Source organism: Oxyura jamaicensis, chromosome 19, assembly GCF_011077185.1.
Source record: "Oxyura jamaicensis isolate SHBP4307 breed ruddy duck chromosome 19, BPBGC_Ojam_1.0, whole genome shotgun sequence".
NCBI lineage: Eukaryota > Metazoa > Chordata > Aves > Anseriformes > Anatidae > Oxyura > Oxyura jamaicensis.
In genome coordinates, this window is record NC_048911.1 from 7,494,079 (window position 1) to 7,511,293 (window position 17,215).

At 43.8% G+C, this 17,215-nt stretch overlaps 1 protein-coding gene across 7 annotated transcripts in view; it reads left to right on the top strand.

Annotated features, from left to right (window-relative positions):
- Window positions 1-17,215, top strand: part of PIGL (phosphatidylinositol glycan anchor biosynthesis class L) — a 71,776-nt gene that overhangs the window by 32,219 nt on the left and 22,342 nt on the right. For all 7 annotated transcript variants that reach the window (XM_035342973.1, XM_035342974.1, XM_035342972.1 and 4 more), the window contains exons 3-4: window positions 6,962-7,052; window positions 13,172-13,239. In XM_035342973.1, the coding sequence (XP_035198864.1) occupies window positions 6,962-7,052; window positions 13,172-13,239 (159 nt within the window). The remainder of the gene's footprint in view (window positions 1-6,961; window positions 7,053-13,171; window positions 13,240-17,215) is intronic.

Below are 17,215 nucleotides of genomic sequence, written 5' to 3' on the forward strand. Positions count from 1 at the left end.
AGAAAGGATATGTTCCAGGGAGTATTCCTGGTATTTGCAGCTGAGAGCAAAGTGATTTGTGATGACATCTGATTTGGGAGTTCGTTCTCTGTTTGGCGCCAGCCCCTGAGGAAGTGCTAACTGCTCCAGAAGACGTTACCCTTGTTGCAGAGTTCCTCTGCACCACAGGGGCAGAGCTGTTCACTGTGCTCTACGTTTTGGAGCTTTTTGCAGTCTTTCATATGTTGTGGGCCGTAACACTTTTCTTAGAGGGATCTCAAACTGCTTTACATAGGTTTGAACATGCAATTATTTCTATTTCACAGGCGTGACAAGTAGAAGGTAGGAAAGCTGCAACTAACTCAGTGATCAGCTCAGGATTAGTTGCGCTGGGTTTTGTTTCCTGCCTTACACAGCCGGGCCTGATGCCATCCGTAAACTAGGTTTTAAAAGTTACTTTTTTAAACTAGCTTTAGCCGCTGTGGTTTCTATGCATTTCTGTTCTTGAAAGGTACCATCAATTGTTTTTGTTTAAAGACATTGAATATGAACTTGTTCCTACAGAGCTTTGTGCTGTCATTTATCAACAGGGCACTGAGGCACAGACGTCAAATGAATACCAGATTTCAAATTATGATAAGCAATTGTGTCATCTCTGTGAATAGGCATTAAACTCTGCTGAGAAATCATCAATAATTCATTACAAAAATAAATGAGTACAGGGACATTTGGATGGGTCTCACAAACAAGCGGGCCTGTGTTCTGTAATAATTCCTTTCAATTTAAACCCAAAGGATGCTTATTTTCCTCACAAGGGGAGCGGAGAGGCAGGTGCTGATGGAGTTCAAGAAGTAGACATGGGGGCTGATTTTAGGGTTGTCCCATGTGGAGCCAGGGGCAGGACTCCGTGATCCTTGGGGTCCCCTCCAACTTGGGGTGTTCTGTGATTTATGGTTCTATGATTACTTCTCAAACAAACACGTGATCATGCCCATGTCAAAAAGTTTGTTCCCTAGAGCCCTGATTACCTGTTACTTCTGGGGAGGTCCAGAGGGACGTGGAGCACCGTCTGATGGAGCTGCACAGTGTTTTTACGTAGCTAAGCGGAGAAGCACGTACAGCTTGCCTGCACACCCGAGGAAGCTGAATGAAGTGCTGCCGTTGTCTGCTTTCCCTTTATGCATGACTTTTGCCTGCTGTGGCCACATTAGTGAGGTCAGCACTTACTTGGCTTGTAGGCATCTAAGCTTACTTAAGTTGCCTTTGAAATTTGAATAAAGTAGGTCCAAAATGATACATTATAGAAGTTAAGGATGGGAGAAAAGGATTATGTCCGTTCTGCTTTTTTTTTTTTTTTTTTGCTTTTGTGAAATATCTGAAATGTATTGAATTTCTAAATATTGTCATGGACATTTTTCCACGTCCTTTGTCCTCTACCTACACAAAAACTTAAGATTCTTATTTCCATTCTTAAAAGACAAATCTCAGAATAATCTGAGTTTCTTTACTGTGGGGAAAGGGAGGAAGCTGCCAGTGTAGAAACTTCACCGTGGGCTTCTCTGTCTTAGGGGGCTTTAATTTGATCATTTGACAATTAGCACCCCGCTTTATTCCCTCTCCTAAATTGTAGATGGTTACATTCCAACAGGCACACGGCATCTGTCCTCTGTTTAGCAGGATGGTGTGAGACGCTGCTCGTTTCTCTAAGTGGGATCTCTTCATTTGTATCAGAGATGTACATGCAGCCTGACAGCAGCGTCTCCCTCCTGTTTGTAATTGTCCGTTATAGGAAGAGAAATTTATAAATAGTTATTGAAGGAGGGATTTAGAGGCTCTGCTTCAAGACCTAGGGCTAGCGTGTCTTAACTTATCTTAGCATAATCTCAAAAATAAAAGTTCTCTGCTCTACTTTAGGGAGCATGAAATAATTTCTGTTTACTCGTTTTTTTTCAATTACTTTGATGCTGTGATATAAAGGTCACTGTTTGCCTCTAGTCATCACATGGCTTTTTCACTAATGGTGCACTCACGTCATTTTGTTCTGTGGGATCTTTGGCTTTTTGATCCAGTTTCAATTGCCCAGATGTTCACTTCATACAGTTAACTTTATACAAAGGGCATCCTTTGTTCCAGCAAACACATTGCGGTCATTGTTCTCAGCTGGGAACCTATTGCACAGCACTTCACCTGTTTCCTATGTAATCCGCCATCCATCTCCTGACCTTTGTGCTGGTTTCATGTAAAATCGTTCACAGGGGAGAGGAGGGCTAAGGAGAAATTATGCAAAAATGTTTCCTGGTCCCCAGCCTTGGATTGATTAAGGTCATGCTGCAGGATAAAAAGGCGATAAGAAACGGGAAAGCTCTTTCATCTTCACCCTTTTGGTGTGTAGTGGAATGGAAAATCTTGTTAGTACCTTGCAAGATTTGCTGCGGTGTTTCATAATGTATTCATGGAGAACTGGGCACCTTCTAGAAGGAACCTTATGGAGTTATAACCTATAAGGGTTTAATATCAAGGCAGAGATGGTGCTTGCCAGTCCCCACCAAGGTAAATGTCACCCGCACAGCTTCTGAATGCACCCAGGGGCCTGAAGATTACCCGATTCAACATGTTGCAGGACAGACAGACCTCTAAGTGTCCTGTGTAGGACAGCCCATTCACTCCTTGTGAAGGCACGTGGGCATCACGTAGACTGCTCATTTCACTTAACCTTTAGGGCAGTCATGAGAGCTTAGTTCATGAGCAGAATAAATTCTGGGGAAGGCTTTGAAAGAAGATTGTATAAATGCACTGGCTGTTGCTAGAAGATCTGTGGAAGATGAGCAGTGGAAAATTGGACAGGGAGTGAGCAGTATATCATGTAAGAAAGTTGTCACTTGGCAATGTATCTCTGTGAAGGTTTTTAAGTCTCTGTCTTGGCCGAAAGACACCTTCCTAGTGACAGGAATCTAGCTGTCTTCAGCCTAAACATTCCTAGAAAGATGACCCGACAAATCGTCTGGGCTACTGGCAGGGACAGCATCACTGGCAACATGCACAGTGTTTTAATGGCCAAGGCTGAGGCAGAAGATGAGCTACGCTCCCCAGCAGGCAAGAGAAGGAGGCCTGGAGAGGAGCTGGCATCAAGCAATGATTTTTTTTTTATGTTTCTTTCATTCAGCCAGCTGTAAAACTGCTGGGCAAGGTCTGTGCAAGGTTCAATTTTGGTTTGACTTGCTGACAGGATTTGCTGTGGCTTCCCACTGTGGTGTTCTTCCTGTGCAGACCCTGGGGAGGGGAATTGCAGATACCAGCATCTGCTCTGCCTGCTGAGATTGGCAAGGAGGAGAGAAAGGAGGTGAGAGGGAGGAAACCAGGGGGTCCCGTGGGGTTCTCACCACCGATGGTGGTGTGGCCCAGGGTGGATCAATGGAAAGCTGGAGTATTCTTGTTTTCAGAAGCACAGTGTTTCCTGTGACTGGGTCTGCTGCAATCAGTGAGCAGACAGACACTACTCCATGCTGTAGAAGCTGCAGTATCATAATTCTCCATTTCTCTCTCCCTATAGTCTCTAGATCCCTTAGCAGAGCTGTCAGTTCCCTGTGCTGTGCACAACATGCCTTCCACTAAAAACAGCTGGAAAAATGCAACATTTCTGGAGAGAAACCTTATTTCATTAAAAATATTTTTGCCTCTTCCATGCATCTCCCTATTTTTCCCAGGTCAACACAGGCTGGATCCAAGCAGCCACCTGCGTTCACTGTCACTCATGTGGAATCCCATAAACATCGCTTCCAGGCCGTAAGCGTTTGGTGGAAGTGAGGCCAAGTGACCAAACCTCTGTACCCTTCCCACCAGCACCCCCAGCAGCGTGACCTGGGAGGCCTTCCCATGCAGGATTTATATCTTGGTGACTGACAGCAGCAACAAGGAGCTCTCTGGAGCAGAGGACAGGGAGGGAGAGCGTGGGGAATGCTGTTTCCTGGGACAAGCTCCAGTCTGCTCCAGGGAATGTGCTAGTTTTCACTCCTTTGTAGTCCTTTATCTCAGCCCTTCGACCTTCAGCTCTGAGGCATTATCTGCCTTAGCCAGAAAGGCAGACTGCGGAATTAACCATTGAATTGCTGAATGTTTCTGATACCAAGTCCTAAAAGTATACACATTACGGATGCAACTTATTTGAATAGTTCAGGAAGTCAGTGGACTTCTTGGGTTTGGCGAGTACTGATTTAGATAATTAGGAAAAAATATTTGTACTGAACAGGTGATTTTGTGAAGTACAGCAGCTTTCAAACTTTGTATGCACCTACAAAGTTCCCAAAGCATGCAGAGACCTCCTGTAAGGACATCTCCTGCGTGCATTGCCATACAGTGGACGTGAACTTGGTTTTCTTTGTCACCTTTTTGTCCTTACCTGGGCTCCATTATTGATCTCCAGAGCGCAGGCAGAAAGCCATTGCTCTCGTGCTTTCCGTGGGGTCCCTACTATCACAGTAACGCCTACATTTTTGACTTTACAAAGTATTATGCAAGCTCTTATAAAAAAATAAATAATAATAAATTTTTTAAAAAATAAAAATCCTGGAGGAGTGAGATTGATGTATTGGCTGCTCCTCTTCTGACTTCTCCGGGTGACTTCGGGCATGTCATTTAACCTGCGTGCCACTTTCCATGTTTGCAGAATGAGCTAAGAATACATCAGTGGGCCATCATAGCTATTAATGAGTTATAAATATGCTTATGTACATGTGTGTCTGGTTTGGCAGGGTCAGCTTCTGTCTTTGGTGCTTGACAAATAGTACAATGCAAGGAAAAAAATTATTTTCCCTACTGGGAGTGAGTGAGCAGCAATAAGAGGGTAGAAGTAGATTTTTCTTTGCAGAATACTCCTGCCTAATCAGTTTGGTGTTCACGGAGTTAATTTGCTCATGCCTTTAGATTGTTTTGTTTCCAGGGATTCTAAACCCTTGCCTCCAGCTGTTCATTTCCATTGAAGGAGGATGATCTTTATCTGTCTAAACTAGTTAAAACCTGCTCTGCTACCCGACAGCCTTTTTGGAGACAGCCCAATAAAGCTGAGTGCAGTGGCTCTGACACCAAGAGCCTCCTGGACATCATAAATTCCAAGCCCTATTTTTTTTCTGACCTCTTGCTGTTGGAACACCACTCCTGCTTTAATGAGACACTTTGCTTCTTCCACAGCTCCATATATCCACTGTCCAAAATGGGCGGTGGTATTTGCATTGTAAGTGGCCAGTGGCGAATCCCTTTTAGACTAATTTACCACTTTAATATTATCTGATTAAGCCTTCACACAACCTCAAAGGTACCATTCAACTAACTGGAGCACTCTTAGACTTGCACTTACATCTGCTCAGTGGGCATATTACTTGGGGTATTTTAGTTGAAGCACGTTTTTTAAAATGTGCTCTGTTTAAAGCTTGCTGTGACGTGGTGGGACTTGTAATACCTTCAGGGCCACTTCATCTTCAAACACGAGATGTGAAAGTTTTTGTCTTGAGCAGATTAGATGCAGGTTTGTTAACCTGATAAGACAGCCGCTAGATGTACCAAAGAACCTTTCCTGTGATGAAAATCAACGAACGCCTTGTATACATCAGACGAAGATGCTGTCTGCACAAGAGGGAATGGCAAACAACAACAAACATTTCTCTTGCTGGTAAAGTCACTACTGGGATCAAAACTAGAATGTGTAGATTACTGTGTAGAACGCTGTCTCTTAGTGTGTAGAACACTGTCTCTTTTTGCAGGGGTTTCTAACAGCACATTATTTTGGCCCGTGCTGAACATGGGTATGTAATACCGTGGTTAATATCCTAATGGTCAGTTTGTACTTTAGGCTCCTCCTTTTACTACAACTACTATTAACAACAGGGAGAAAATCTGTGGCCAGAAGACCTCTCGTGAAAACCCAGGCTGAGCTTTATTTTGGAATGTGCCAAGGAGACGTTTTCCTGTTGTTTTGTTGCAGATGTTTAAGTTCTTGCTGTCTTGGGAGTCAGCAAGGCACTGAGAGCGTTGGGAAGTGGCGCCGCTGCTCGCTGCAGCAAACAGCTGGATCAGTTCAGAGTCCAACCCGGTGTGTCTGTGTGAGAAGGCTGTGTAGTCATTTTCTGCTAAACCACCTCACAGCAATTATCAGACTTCCAGAGGACAGAAAAGGTCTGAGAAAAAGACCAGTTTAACATGTCATCATTGGTCTTTAGCAGCTGCACGTTATGCTGTTGTTACTAATAACCTAACTTTGCAAACAGAGTTTTCTTGGCATCATTCATACATAATTACTGGAGGGGTCAAATCCAGCTCTCAGTTGTGTAAATACGGAATAATTCTGTTGGCTTCCTGGTGTTACTTTGCAGTTGGCAAATGGTCCCTGCCCCTAGGAGCCTGGATTCTGAAATACCCAGGCAAAGTGTTCAGTCATAGATGAGTTGGTATGAAAAGATTAAAAAAAAAGGATGAAGAACTACCATCAAATTCATGCAAAGTAATTACAGCTATGTTGTCCCTTGGTTGAGGTGAATGGATTATTCCTGTACAAAGGAGTAGCACTTTGTTACTTTCCCTATGTAATTCAGCAGTAGATTAAAATTGGAAAGTCTTTTGGGAAAATGAGTTTTGAAAGGGCTTTTAAATAAAGATCTAGTGGTTATTTCTTTGTGTATATGGAGAGAAATTTGACAGGAATGAACAGAGAACAAGAATTATTGAACAAATAGGTGTTGCTTGAAGTAACACAGTCAGAAAGCCTACCATAATGGTACGAGAGAGAGCTTCTATGAGAAGGGTGTTCTCTGTCGTTTCGCTTCCAACTCCCCCGGTATACAAGCTTGTAAGACTCTTAAGTAAGGTTTGGTGGTTTTATATGGTATATAATTTTTCTTGATTTCAGCCTCTGATAAGAGGATCTCTCTTTTCTGGCACAGTCTTTGTAAAGTTCTCAGGAGTTAAGTGACTAATTGCACTTCTCATTTTTTAGGGATCTTCCAGATAATCCTTCTGTTGAATGGGACACACAGCTCCTCGCTGCCTTTGTGCTGAAGCATATAGAAGACAATAACATCAACCTGGTAACATGAAATTCCCTACCGCATGGGCAGTTTCCACAGTACTTTTGAGCTAGTGTCCTAGGCTTTCCCTTCACTCTGAAAGCTTTCCCTCAAGTCTTTAATGTTAAGGTTTTTGCTTCTTTGCTTTAGTAACTCCTCAAATGTTTTCAACATTTTAAAGCAGTATTTTGCCACTGTTGCTAGCTTTTGATGATGAAGAAGGTCTGTCTGGGATTTAGGCTTAGGTTTAGGGTTAGATTTGAAGTGTATTGGCATCCATGTATTAGAGGGATGCTTTAGCAGGCATATCGGTCAGGATTGAAGGGTTTTGAACTACAGTTCCTAGGAATAGGGTTTTTTCCACAGAACAGGAAAAAGGTATGGAAAAAGTTGCGCTCCGTTCTTCTCTGTTGAACCTTGCTGTGATCATGTGTGTCACTGTCACTGATTAGCAGTGAAATCACAAAACCCTTAAAGCCTTGCAGCAATTTACAAAACAAGAAGCCACATCTCTTGTAGCATGAAAGCCCCTTAAGAATGAAAAACAGCAACATGCGTCCAGTTCTGTATTGATTCTATGTTTAATTTTCCATGAAATACATTGCTGTGCACAGAGAAAAATACAGTTTTCCTGGAGTCCTTTTGTGTCTTTTGATCCAATGAATAGAGAAGTTTTAATCTGATCTGAAAGCTCCTAACACAAGAGGATTTGTATTGCATGTTTGTGACTCTCCTGGGCACTAGGACAAGTGCACCAGAATCCCAGCAGAAACTCTGAAAACATTTAAACTTTCTCTAGATGGTTAGAGAGGTTAGATCTTTGCCTCAGAGGAAATTAAACACAAGCTGTTTGTGCTGGGGGAGGCAGGAGTCTAGCACTTACATAGCGTGAGCTGAGAAGTCAGAAATATGCACAACCACTAGTGCTCACCCTGCTGTGCTGCTGGTGGAGGGTGTAGCTTTAGAAATGAGGAGCACTGTGGCAGGGCCCATTGCATTCCCTCAGCAGTTCCCTGAGCAGCAGTGAGGACAAATTACTGTAGCAGAACACGTCAGCAGCATCAGTGGCCCCTGAAGCGTCTTCACGAGAACGATGGTAATGAAGCACTCTGTAAACCTGCATTATTTTAAGTGTCACAGATAATCACGCAGGTCTCAGATGTCTGCTGTAATACCTTTCAGGAAGGAACGGACCTAGTCTGCCAACAATGGAAAGCAAGCACCTCATTGCCTTTGTCCAACATTCAGCATTTTAAAACTTGAGAACTTGCTGGTTGCCGGTCTTTCAGCATCTCTGCTTTTTCTGAGACAACAGCCTTGTCTTGAAGGGTAAACTGAGTCTGTTTTTCAGTAATGTTGAAATTGATAGAATTAACTTAAAACGTTAACAGAACCTTGTCAAAATGTAAGTTAACAGAGCTTCAAACCCAGCAAGCTCACAGTGGAGTTAACGTGAGTGGAAGATACGTATTGTCTTAGTTATCCCAATGGGACAGCTTTCCCCAGTTCTCCCTGTAGTCTTATCACAGACAATGGTGTCTCTTATTTACAGAACACGTGTGTCATCTGGCAGTGGAGAAGCAGGCTGCAATTCCAACGTGTCCGAAAGGAAAGATTGCAAGGCATGGAGTTACACCATGCTATGCATATTTTTGTTCCATTGCATAGTTACTCATTTCCTCAATTGCCCTGGAAGTCCAAGAGTAACTCAATCTTTTTGAGAGCTACAGGGACATATTTCATCCAAGCTGTATATTAAATAGTGCAGACGCAGAAATTAACGGTTGGTGTACTCAATGCCAAAACTAATTTACAGACTTTGGAAATTATGTCCTGCCTGCTGTATTTCTAAGCAAAACCCAGTGTTGCTGGGAGAGGCAGCCAAGGATAGTGTGTCTCAGTCCATATTAGAAAGTATTTAGTGTGTAAAAAAGCAAGTTATGTAGTACAGTGTGGGCCCCAGGCAGCCTCTAGGTTATGAAATTCTACTCTTCAGGATCTCAGGTTTGGTGATAGCAGAGCTTAGGTTAGGAGACTGTGTTTGGAGCAGATGCAGTGCCAAGACCAGCATTCAGCAATACCACATTCTTATAAGGTGCCAGCCACTACAGACTGATGGAAACATCATCCATTCAACTGCTTGTGGAAGAGTCCCATTGTCTTTGGTCAGCTCCAAATCAGTCAAGAGAGACAGACTTTTCTACAAATTGCATTCACGTAGGAGCTTATATCAGAGAGGGTGAGTTCAGCTTTGATGCCTTGGATCTTGGACTCCACACTCCCCTAAAATCCAGGAGCATTTGAATGTTTGATGTTTATACACAGTTTTCAGTGCTTTTACAGTGCTTTTACACCGTGCTATGCAGTGTAGCACGTAGAGTTTGCCTAGTGAAGGCAGCAAAGCTGGGACAGACTTTGATATCCCTTTTCTTCCCTTCTTCACCTATGCTGCAGTCTCCTGAAGCGTGCTTTGGGATTTGCGAGTGGAAGACCCCCAGGGCCTTTTGTTTTAAGAGCTGATACGTGAATTAGACTCTTGCTGTTCAAACGCAATGGACCTTGGATTGTTGATGGTGTTTGATTTTTTTTGTCCATTTTGTCCATTCTTTGTAATCTTTAGCTTCTCTAGTTTAGTAGCAATAAGAAACAACTCCAAAAAACCACCCTCACAATCAAGGATCAAAGGGAGCTTGAATGTCACTGGCTTCTGCAGTGTAAATTGGGACTATGACATGATGCTCAGAGGAGAGACATTAGAAACGGAGTTTCTTGCTGTAGCATTTTATGAGATGGCCCTTTTAAAAAGGGAAGGACATTTCTATCCCCACCAGTGTACTTGAGCAGATGTGTTCTCTGTTTGAAGCACGAGATGATGCCAGAAAGAGTGAGGGAGACCCACAGCTTTGAGTGCTTTTCTTCTCCAATACACATGGTATGTAGAGGGAGCATGGACTCCAGACCTCTCAGGAGTTTTCTCTTCTGCTAGCAATTGAGTAATTTCCTCTGTGCTCTCCCCCCTCCGGAAGGGATTTGTGGACCTGTTTGTTTTGGCTGCTGCTCTAGTTTCCACTAGTGAAAGCTCTATTTCCTGAATACCAAGGTCACCCAGAAGAAAACCCAGCAACACCAATGGCAGCAGCTCCCATTTCAGAACAGGTGTGGGGAGGGAACTCCCTCTTGCCCTGAAGATTTCATTGAGCAATAATTTCCACATCAAGTGTATTTCCTATCCTAGCCTTTTGCTCCCAGAACTGGCTAAGCCTGTTTTTAACCCAGACAGTTTCAAGATGTTCAGGTTTTTTCATCCTGCCCTGATTGTTTGCTTGATTTCCTCAGCAGCCTGGTTCAGGTTAAGTGTTCAAAGCAAGCACACCAGCTAGCTGCACCACGTGGAAGAAGCAAATGCTCCCATGTGAAAATATCTTTAGCATGTGAGAAAGAAATTCAGATTTGTTATCAATGAAATTAATCCCTGAAGCCAGAGGAATATATTTCCATGTGATTGCTGCCTGCTCTAAGTCAGGAGCACCACAGGGATGTTGTGGAATCGGTGCCCTCCTTAAACCACAGACCTAGAAGCTGCACACTGGATAGGTGGGACATCACGATGCGGTCAGAGTCACCCTGAAGGATCTAAGGGCGAGGGTCAGTGTTTCAAAGCTGACCTCTTTGCAGGTAAAGTGAATGCCATTGTGGCCAGGTCAGTATGCAGGTAATTGTGCGCACAGATTTGTATACCGAGGAGGTTAGGCTATTCAGTTGCAAATGTCCTAACAGTAAATTAGACAGCATCATTTGAAAATTAACTTCATGCAATCCCTTTAGTTGGTTCAGACATTACATAACTGCAGCAGCACTAAGAACAGCAGCTCCTTTTTCAAAACAGATGTGGAGAAGGAAAACCTCCAAAGGTGTTTCTGAACAGATAATTTCCACATCAAGAATATTTACTAACACAGCTTCATGCTCCCAACACAAAGTTTCCTAACCCAAAAGTTGGCCTGAGCCAGTTGTGTCAAAACAGCATTCAGCTTTTTTCATCTGCTCACTGCAGTCTCTTATCTTGGTCTTCGGTTTGTTCTCTCATGTTCCCTGTAGAAGAGAAAATGTGTACTTTGGCTTGCCTTGAGTTTTTAGCTTGGTTTCCCAAGGAAACAATTGTATCACAATTGTATTTGTGTGTGCATGTGCATGTTTCAAAAGACTTTAGAGCCGATTAGCCAATTTCAACCACATTTGACAGCAGAGTAGTAATCTCAAAGATGTTCTGTTCGTACAGGTTACATGAACATAAATGGTCAGGCAGAAGAGACAAAACCTCTCTTTGTCCCTGTTAAGTTAAAAGGTTTAGCACAAGCCCAACCCGGAGCAGACTCACACTGTTAATCACCTGCTTAGGAATTTATTCTGCCAGAGGTGAGATGAATACGTTGCCATCTTAGGAGAGAGCCACTCTAGGTAAAAGTGACTTCAAGCATGTCTTTTCTTATCTGTAAAATACAGGGTGCTGTGCTGGCTCCCTGAACTGTGCAGAATTTAATAACATCTTTCCCAGATGAGTTGCTCAGAAAGCTGATAATCCTCGGGAGGCCCGAGCACCATGCCCAGACCATGCAGTCCCAACAGGGAGCCTCTCAGGTAATGCTGAGGTACAAAAAAAGCAGCCAAAGCAGGAGACATATTTTTTCTTATAAAGGGGATGACTGGGAAATGCTTCTTAGTACCTGAACAAAACCACCTTGGGTCCCCTGACTTCCTACTGCTTGGTGGCAAGATTACTACAGCCACTGAGCAAAGTGGAAAGTCCAATTGCAGACTTGTACTGGGTGGGTGGGTTTATAAGCAGGTTTGTCTGGAGTTTTTGGTTTTTGAAGTGTTTCTTATCACTGTCTCTGTGTTTCCTCTCCTTCTTTACACAATATCTCCGGTGTTTGAGGGCCTCTCCTGTTGGAGGGTGGAGTAGAAAGTTGCAGGACGGGCAGAGTAGCTTTTGATCTTCCTTGATCTTTAACCCAGTACTTCAGGCCCTGCTTAAAGAATAGATTCTGAGCAGGGAGCTGTGGTGACTAAGCAAGGCAATAGCATTTCCTTCCCTGAAGAGAGAACAAGCTGGCAAGGAAGCAGATATTGATTGAAATGTAGGGAGGTTATAATTTCTTCCTGGTCACAGGGAAGGGAGCTGTGAAGAACTCTGCTGCTTGGCCTCTCCCACAGTGAAAACCTAACCTTAGGCTGTTCACCATCTGGAAAGCATACCAGTAGCACCACAAATACCCTGTCTGCTCTACACTCTGTGCTGCCAGTTTGTCTTCTGGGTGGGAAGCAAGAGCTTTTAAATACCCTCTTCACAGTACTGGGCAGAGGGAGCCCTTAGGGTGATACTTCACCCCTAACACGTTATTGGTAGGTTTGAGGGCAGGGAGCCAAGGGTGCTGTGTGCTTTGGACAGTGACTTGTTAATGCTGAATTCACACATTACTTCTGCATTATGAAGTTCCCATTTCTCCCTGCACAGAAGCAAAAAGCCATCAGGATCTTCTCATTCAGCTAACAGCCCGACTTGGCTGTACAAAAAGTGCAGTCAGACAATTCTTTAAAAAGGCTTTGTCTCATACCAGATTATTTTATCGCTATGTTGTCCTGTGATGAAACCTTGTTACAGTCAGAACAGTAATCCATAATTGCATTGCTGTTGTTAGAGCAGTATGTCCTGACTCCAACACAGCAAACTATAGTCTTCACCTTGCAATCCACAGGCATTCTGGTATGTTCTCAGATCCAGGAGTGATTCTTGGAGCTGGACCACTTGGGTCAAGACCAAGTTTGCATCAGATCACTCTGAAAGTAGCCTTTGGACCATAAGTAACAAGTGCATCCTGCCACTGGGAACATGATACTTCTCCTTTTCCTGTTGTTTAAGCTCTTAGACTAGGTAGTCATTAGTTCCAAAGTGTCTTCACTGACTTGTTTAGTTGTGTTTCTGTAGCATGAGTTCACACACAAGGCCTTGTTGTGCAACACAAAAACAACTCTTTAGAGACAATGGGCTGGGGCAGTGCTGCTTTAGATGTCGAAGTTGGTTACTGTGCTGTCTCTTTCTTCTTCAAAACGTTTATTGTTTCTGTGGTTTTGTTTTGCAGGTGGTAAGCTTTGATGCGGGAGGAGTGAGTGGTCATGCTAACCACATCTCTCTTTACACTGCTTTAAGGTACAGTGTTCTGCGTGTTTCATTGGAGGCCTCGGTGTAGTGTTACAGCAAGTGAATAGGGTGTTTGTGTGTCAGCAGGTAATGACTAGCTAGAGCCAACAGAATTATTAACTTTGCTGTTACACCTGAGTTCCAGGCCATGGGACATGATACTATCTGTAGGAATTCCCACAGTGTTGTAAATGACCCACAGCATCCTTTATTATTCCACCTGCTGGTGCTTTGCTAGTCTTCCTTTCAGTGGGGCCTCTTCTGCTCTTCCTGTTCTTGATCCCAGTGCACCAGGACCTTCTGATTCGTAGCACTGCTTAGTGGATGCAATTCCACTACAATATGCAACAGATCAGTTTGCATTTCTGGTTTGAGTAGAGTGTGTGAATAGCTGATGCCAGAGCTGGGGCTAGTTGGTGGATTTTGGAGAGCTCTGCACCATCGCTCCAGAGGATGTTCCCATCCCATCTGGGTGTCTGCATTTACTGCCTTGGGCCAAGGACATTGCTCTTTCACTAGAACAGTTCCTATTTACTGCTCCTCGTAACTCGATTGTTTTACCTCTTTATTCTTTAAATTCTGAGAGCCTCTGTCTCTGTGCTATGATGTAGGAAAGATGCTAGACTAAAATCTCCTGTATTAAAATACCCAAATGTTTCCTGGCAAGAAAACTGTATATTAACTGTCTGTTCAGTCAGACTTCATTGTGTCCTAGAGAAATCTCCCCCAGAGCTGCCCCTGCCTTTTCCAGGCATGAGAACTCTTTGCAAGTATATCTTGTATTTTTAGCACCCGTTTGTTTTCTGAGTTATCTGTGCAATTCTGTAACTCTGGCTCTCCAACATCACAGTCATTTGCCTTTTTCACTTGCCTGACGAAAGCAGCAGTGCCACATAACCCTTATATGACCCACCGAGCTCCTCTGGGAAGATGCTGAGAGTTTTTGATCCTATCTGATGTATCCTCAGTGTTAGAGGAGATCATGTCCTTTTCCAGCAACTTCTGAAACACCTATCAGAAAGAAAGGAGGTGAAGTTAAAGCAAACAGTGTGTTTGTTTGTGTTAAGCAGGGAGATGCTTTCCTGCACAATGTTGTTTGAGGAGCGAGTGAAGGACAAAGATTGATGGCCAATGCTCACACCGTTGGCACAGAGGGAGGAGAGAGCTTCCAGCTGCCTCGACCTCAGTGTTTGCTAGTCAGTCTCCATACGGCCAGTAAATAGGAATAGAAGACAGACTGTGAGGTGTTCCCCTACATCCTGAGGAGATACAGGGAAAACAAGCTAGCAACTGAACTGTGTATGAAATATTTAGGGAGAGCTCTCAGTTTTGATCCCAGTTCTTCTGCCGTCTCACTTTGTGGCTGTGCAGAAATCACTTTCCTACCTTCGCTCTTGAGGTTTCCTGAGTGTGCACTGAGCTATTAGCCTTTTTCTTGTCTCAGAGTTTGTTACTAGGAAGTACTCATTATCTGCAAACACCTTGAGCTCAGATCTTTGTATTAGTCCTTAGTCTACCGCAGAATATTGTCCTGGGCAGATGAGAAGTCTGCTGCTAATGGCCACTGGGATATAAGCAGCTCTCAGTAACTAAGGGCTGGTTTGTGTCTCATCTCTTTTCCGGTCCTGAATCAGCAGAAATAAGCATGGCAGCCCAGTCATCTGCGTTTGGCAGGAGTGATGCTGTGGCCACTGAAAGGTTAAGTTTATTTTTAGTGGCTTGCTTGCTCTCATTGTTTTTCAGTTTGTGTCATGGAGGAAGTAGAGCGTGACCGTATCGCTCCTGATTTTCAGTACCCTGATGAATTGTCGTGTATCAGCCAGTGCAGGCAGCGCTGGGAGCATATGCTGAGGCTTCTCACATACCTCCCTGCTAGCAGGGCTTTGCAAAACAGCGCTTGCTGCCCCCAGGGCCCCGGTGCTACATGGCAAGAAAAAGGCAAATGAACTCTTCCCTCCTGGCATCATGTGCAATGTATTTATTAACCATCTTTAAACAAGGTCTGCAGAGTTCTGCCTCCGCAGTGGCTGTAAGTGGAAAGGGTGAAGCAGTGATCCTCAGCTCTTTGGAATGCTCCCAGTCATTGGGGATCTGCCTTGTGCCCACTAAGAGGTTGCTTGCTGCAGGAGCAGAGGTACAACAGGACATATCCAACCTGCAAATCCTTGCTTCAGGAGATAGAAATTATTGAACAGCATCAAGGAACAAAACAGTTCAGGAAATGGTCATACTGAGCAGATGCTCGGCATTATCTGCTAAGGGTGTAAATATCCTTCCTAGGGTCTGGGACAGAGGCTATGTTCAGAGGAGCAGGAACTATTTGGAAGCAGTGTGCCTTACACTTGCACCAAACATCCTCTTGACACCTTGTGGGGAGTCCAGCTGTTGTTGCGTGCCTAGGCTTCAGATCTGTGCCATGCCAAAGTTGGAGGGTTGATTTGTTCCTTTGCAAGGGAAAAGTAAGGAAAAAAAAAAAAAAAAAAGGATTGCTGAGGAACAGAGATTTCTATTTGATTTCATTCTCCCCTGGGAGTATTTCAGTTCTGCCTTCCAGACTGGAAAAAAAGATTAAAAAAAAAAAAAAAAAAACACTACAGCAAAGAAGGGAGAATTGGACACAGTCCTCTGTAGCTCTGTTTCTTTCCCCGTGGCCTTGACTTGGCAAGATCATTCTCTTATCCCCCCAGTAGGAGCTTCCCTGTGGCCAAGAGAGGCTCGACCCTGTACACGCATCCACAAGGAAGAGCAGGTCTCAAGTGATATCACGGTCACTTAACTCCCTTTCTCAGCAATGGGTCAGTAGCTAGGCACTACGATAAGCGTGATAAATACTACGTGACAGGAATATTTGAGAACCTCTCTTTCCTGCTATTTGAAATGACAGCATTTGCACTGAGATCACATGTAATATCAAGGAGTTTTAGTTTTGCACGTCATCGTGCATTTTGATTTTGTACAAGCCCCCTTGCCTAGCAAATGGAGGGCTGATGATTTTGTTGTTGGCTTGCTTAAGGTGAAGAGAAATGGTCTTTGTGAGGGGGAGGCAGGACTGTACCACTTGTTTTCTTCAGCGAGCAATCAAATCCATTTCAGCCCAGCCAGAACAGTAAAGAAAAGTCCTTGTCTGCTTAGGGCAGAGCAAACTGAGTGGAAAATAGGAGGTGCTATATTTAACCACTGTGCATTATGTTGTTATAGCAACTGCATCCATAAAACTTATATCAACGATGCCGTATAAAAAGCTTCATCGAAGAATCATTAGCTGAGCCTATTCTTGTCAACTCCATTTGGAAAAACACCTCTCAGTCCTGCAGGATGTTTCTTACCATCCATCAGCTCAGTGGTAGGTTGTAAATGAGACTGTGCAGAGTCGGTATTTGTGAGCTTAGTGCTTTATCTCTCTTGATTTGATTATGATGCAGCTTGAGTGCCACTGATGCCTTTTTGCACTTAGGTGTGACAGCCTGACTTTTGAACGCCCCATTTACGAATGCCACAGGACATAGCGTTGTGCAGGTGGGTTGCACCAGGGCTCCTCGAAAGAGGAGGATTGGTTAAATGCCAGTTACATGTAAGTATATCAAAACAATGAACAGTGCATTGTCCAGACAAATCCCGCAGACTCAGTGGGTACAGCTCTCAAAAGCCAGCAACTGGATGACATCCCTGCAAAGCACAGTTCTGCTCGTATTGAGTCTCCAAGGTCAGGTCCTAAGGACATGTTGAGCAAGAAGCAAGCTGTTTCTTCAATGATTAGCTTGATGATAGTGAATGGGACACCATCTACCATTTTTATTGGTTATCTTCTTACAGTGCAGGGCTAGAATGGGACTCTTCTCTCTCCCTCCTTTTAAGCAGCTGTCGCCCACGCATTTCAAATCAGTGACATCTCATTTATGTTTTCAAAGCAGACTGCAGTCTTGCATGTCCCTTGCCTTTTCCCAGAAAATACTTTTTCCAAACTGGCTATTATTTGTTCCACCTT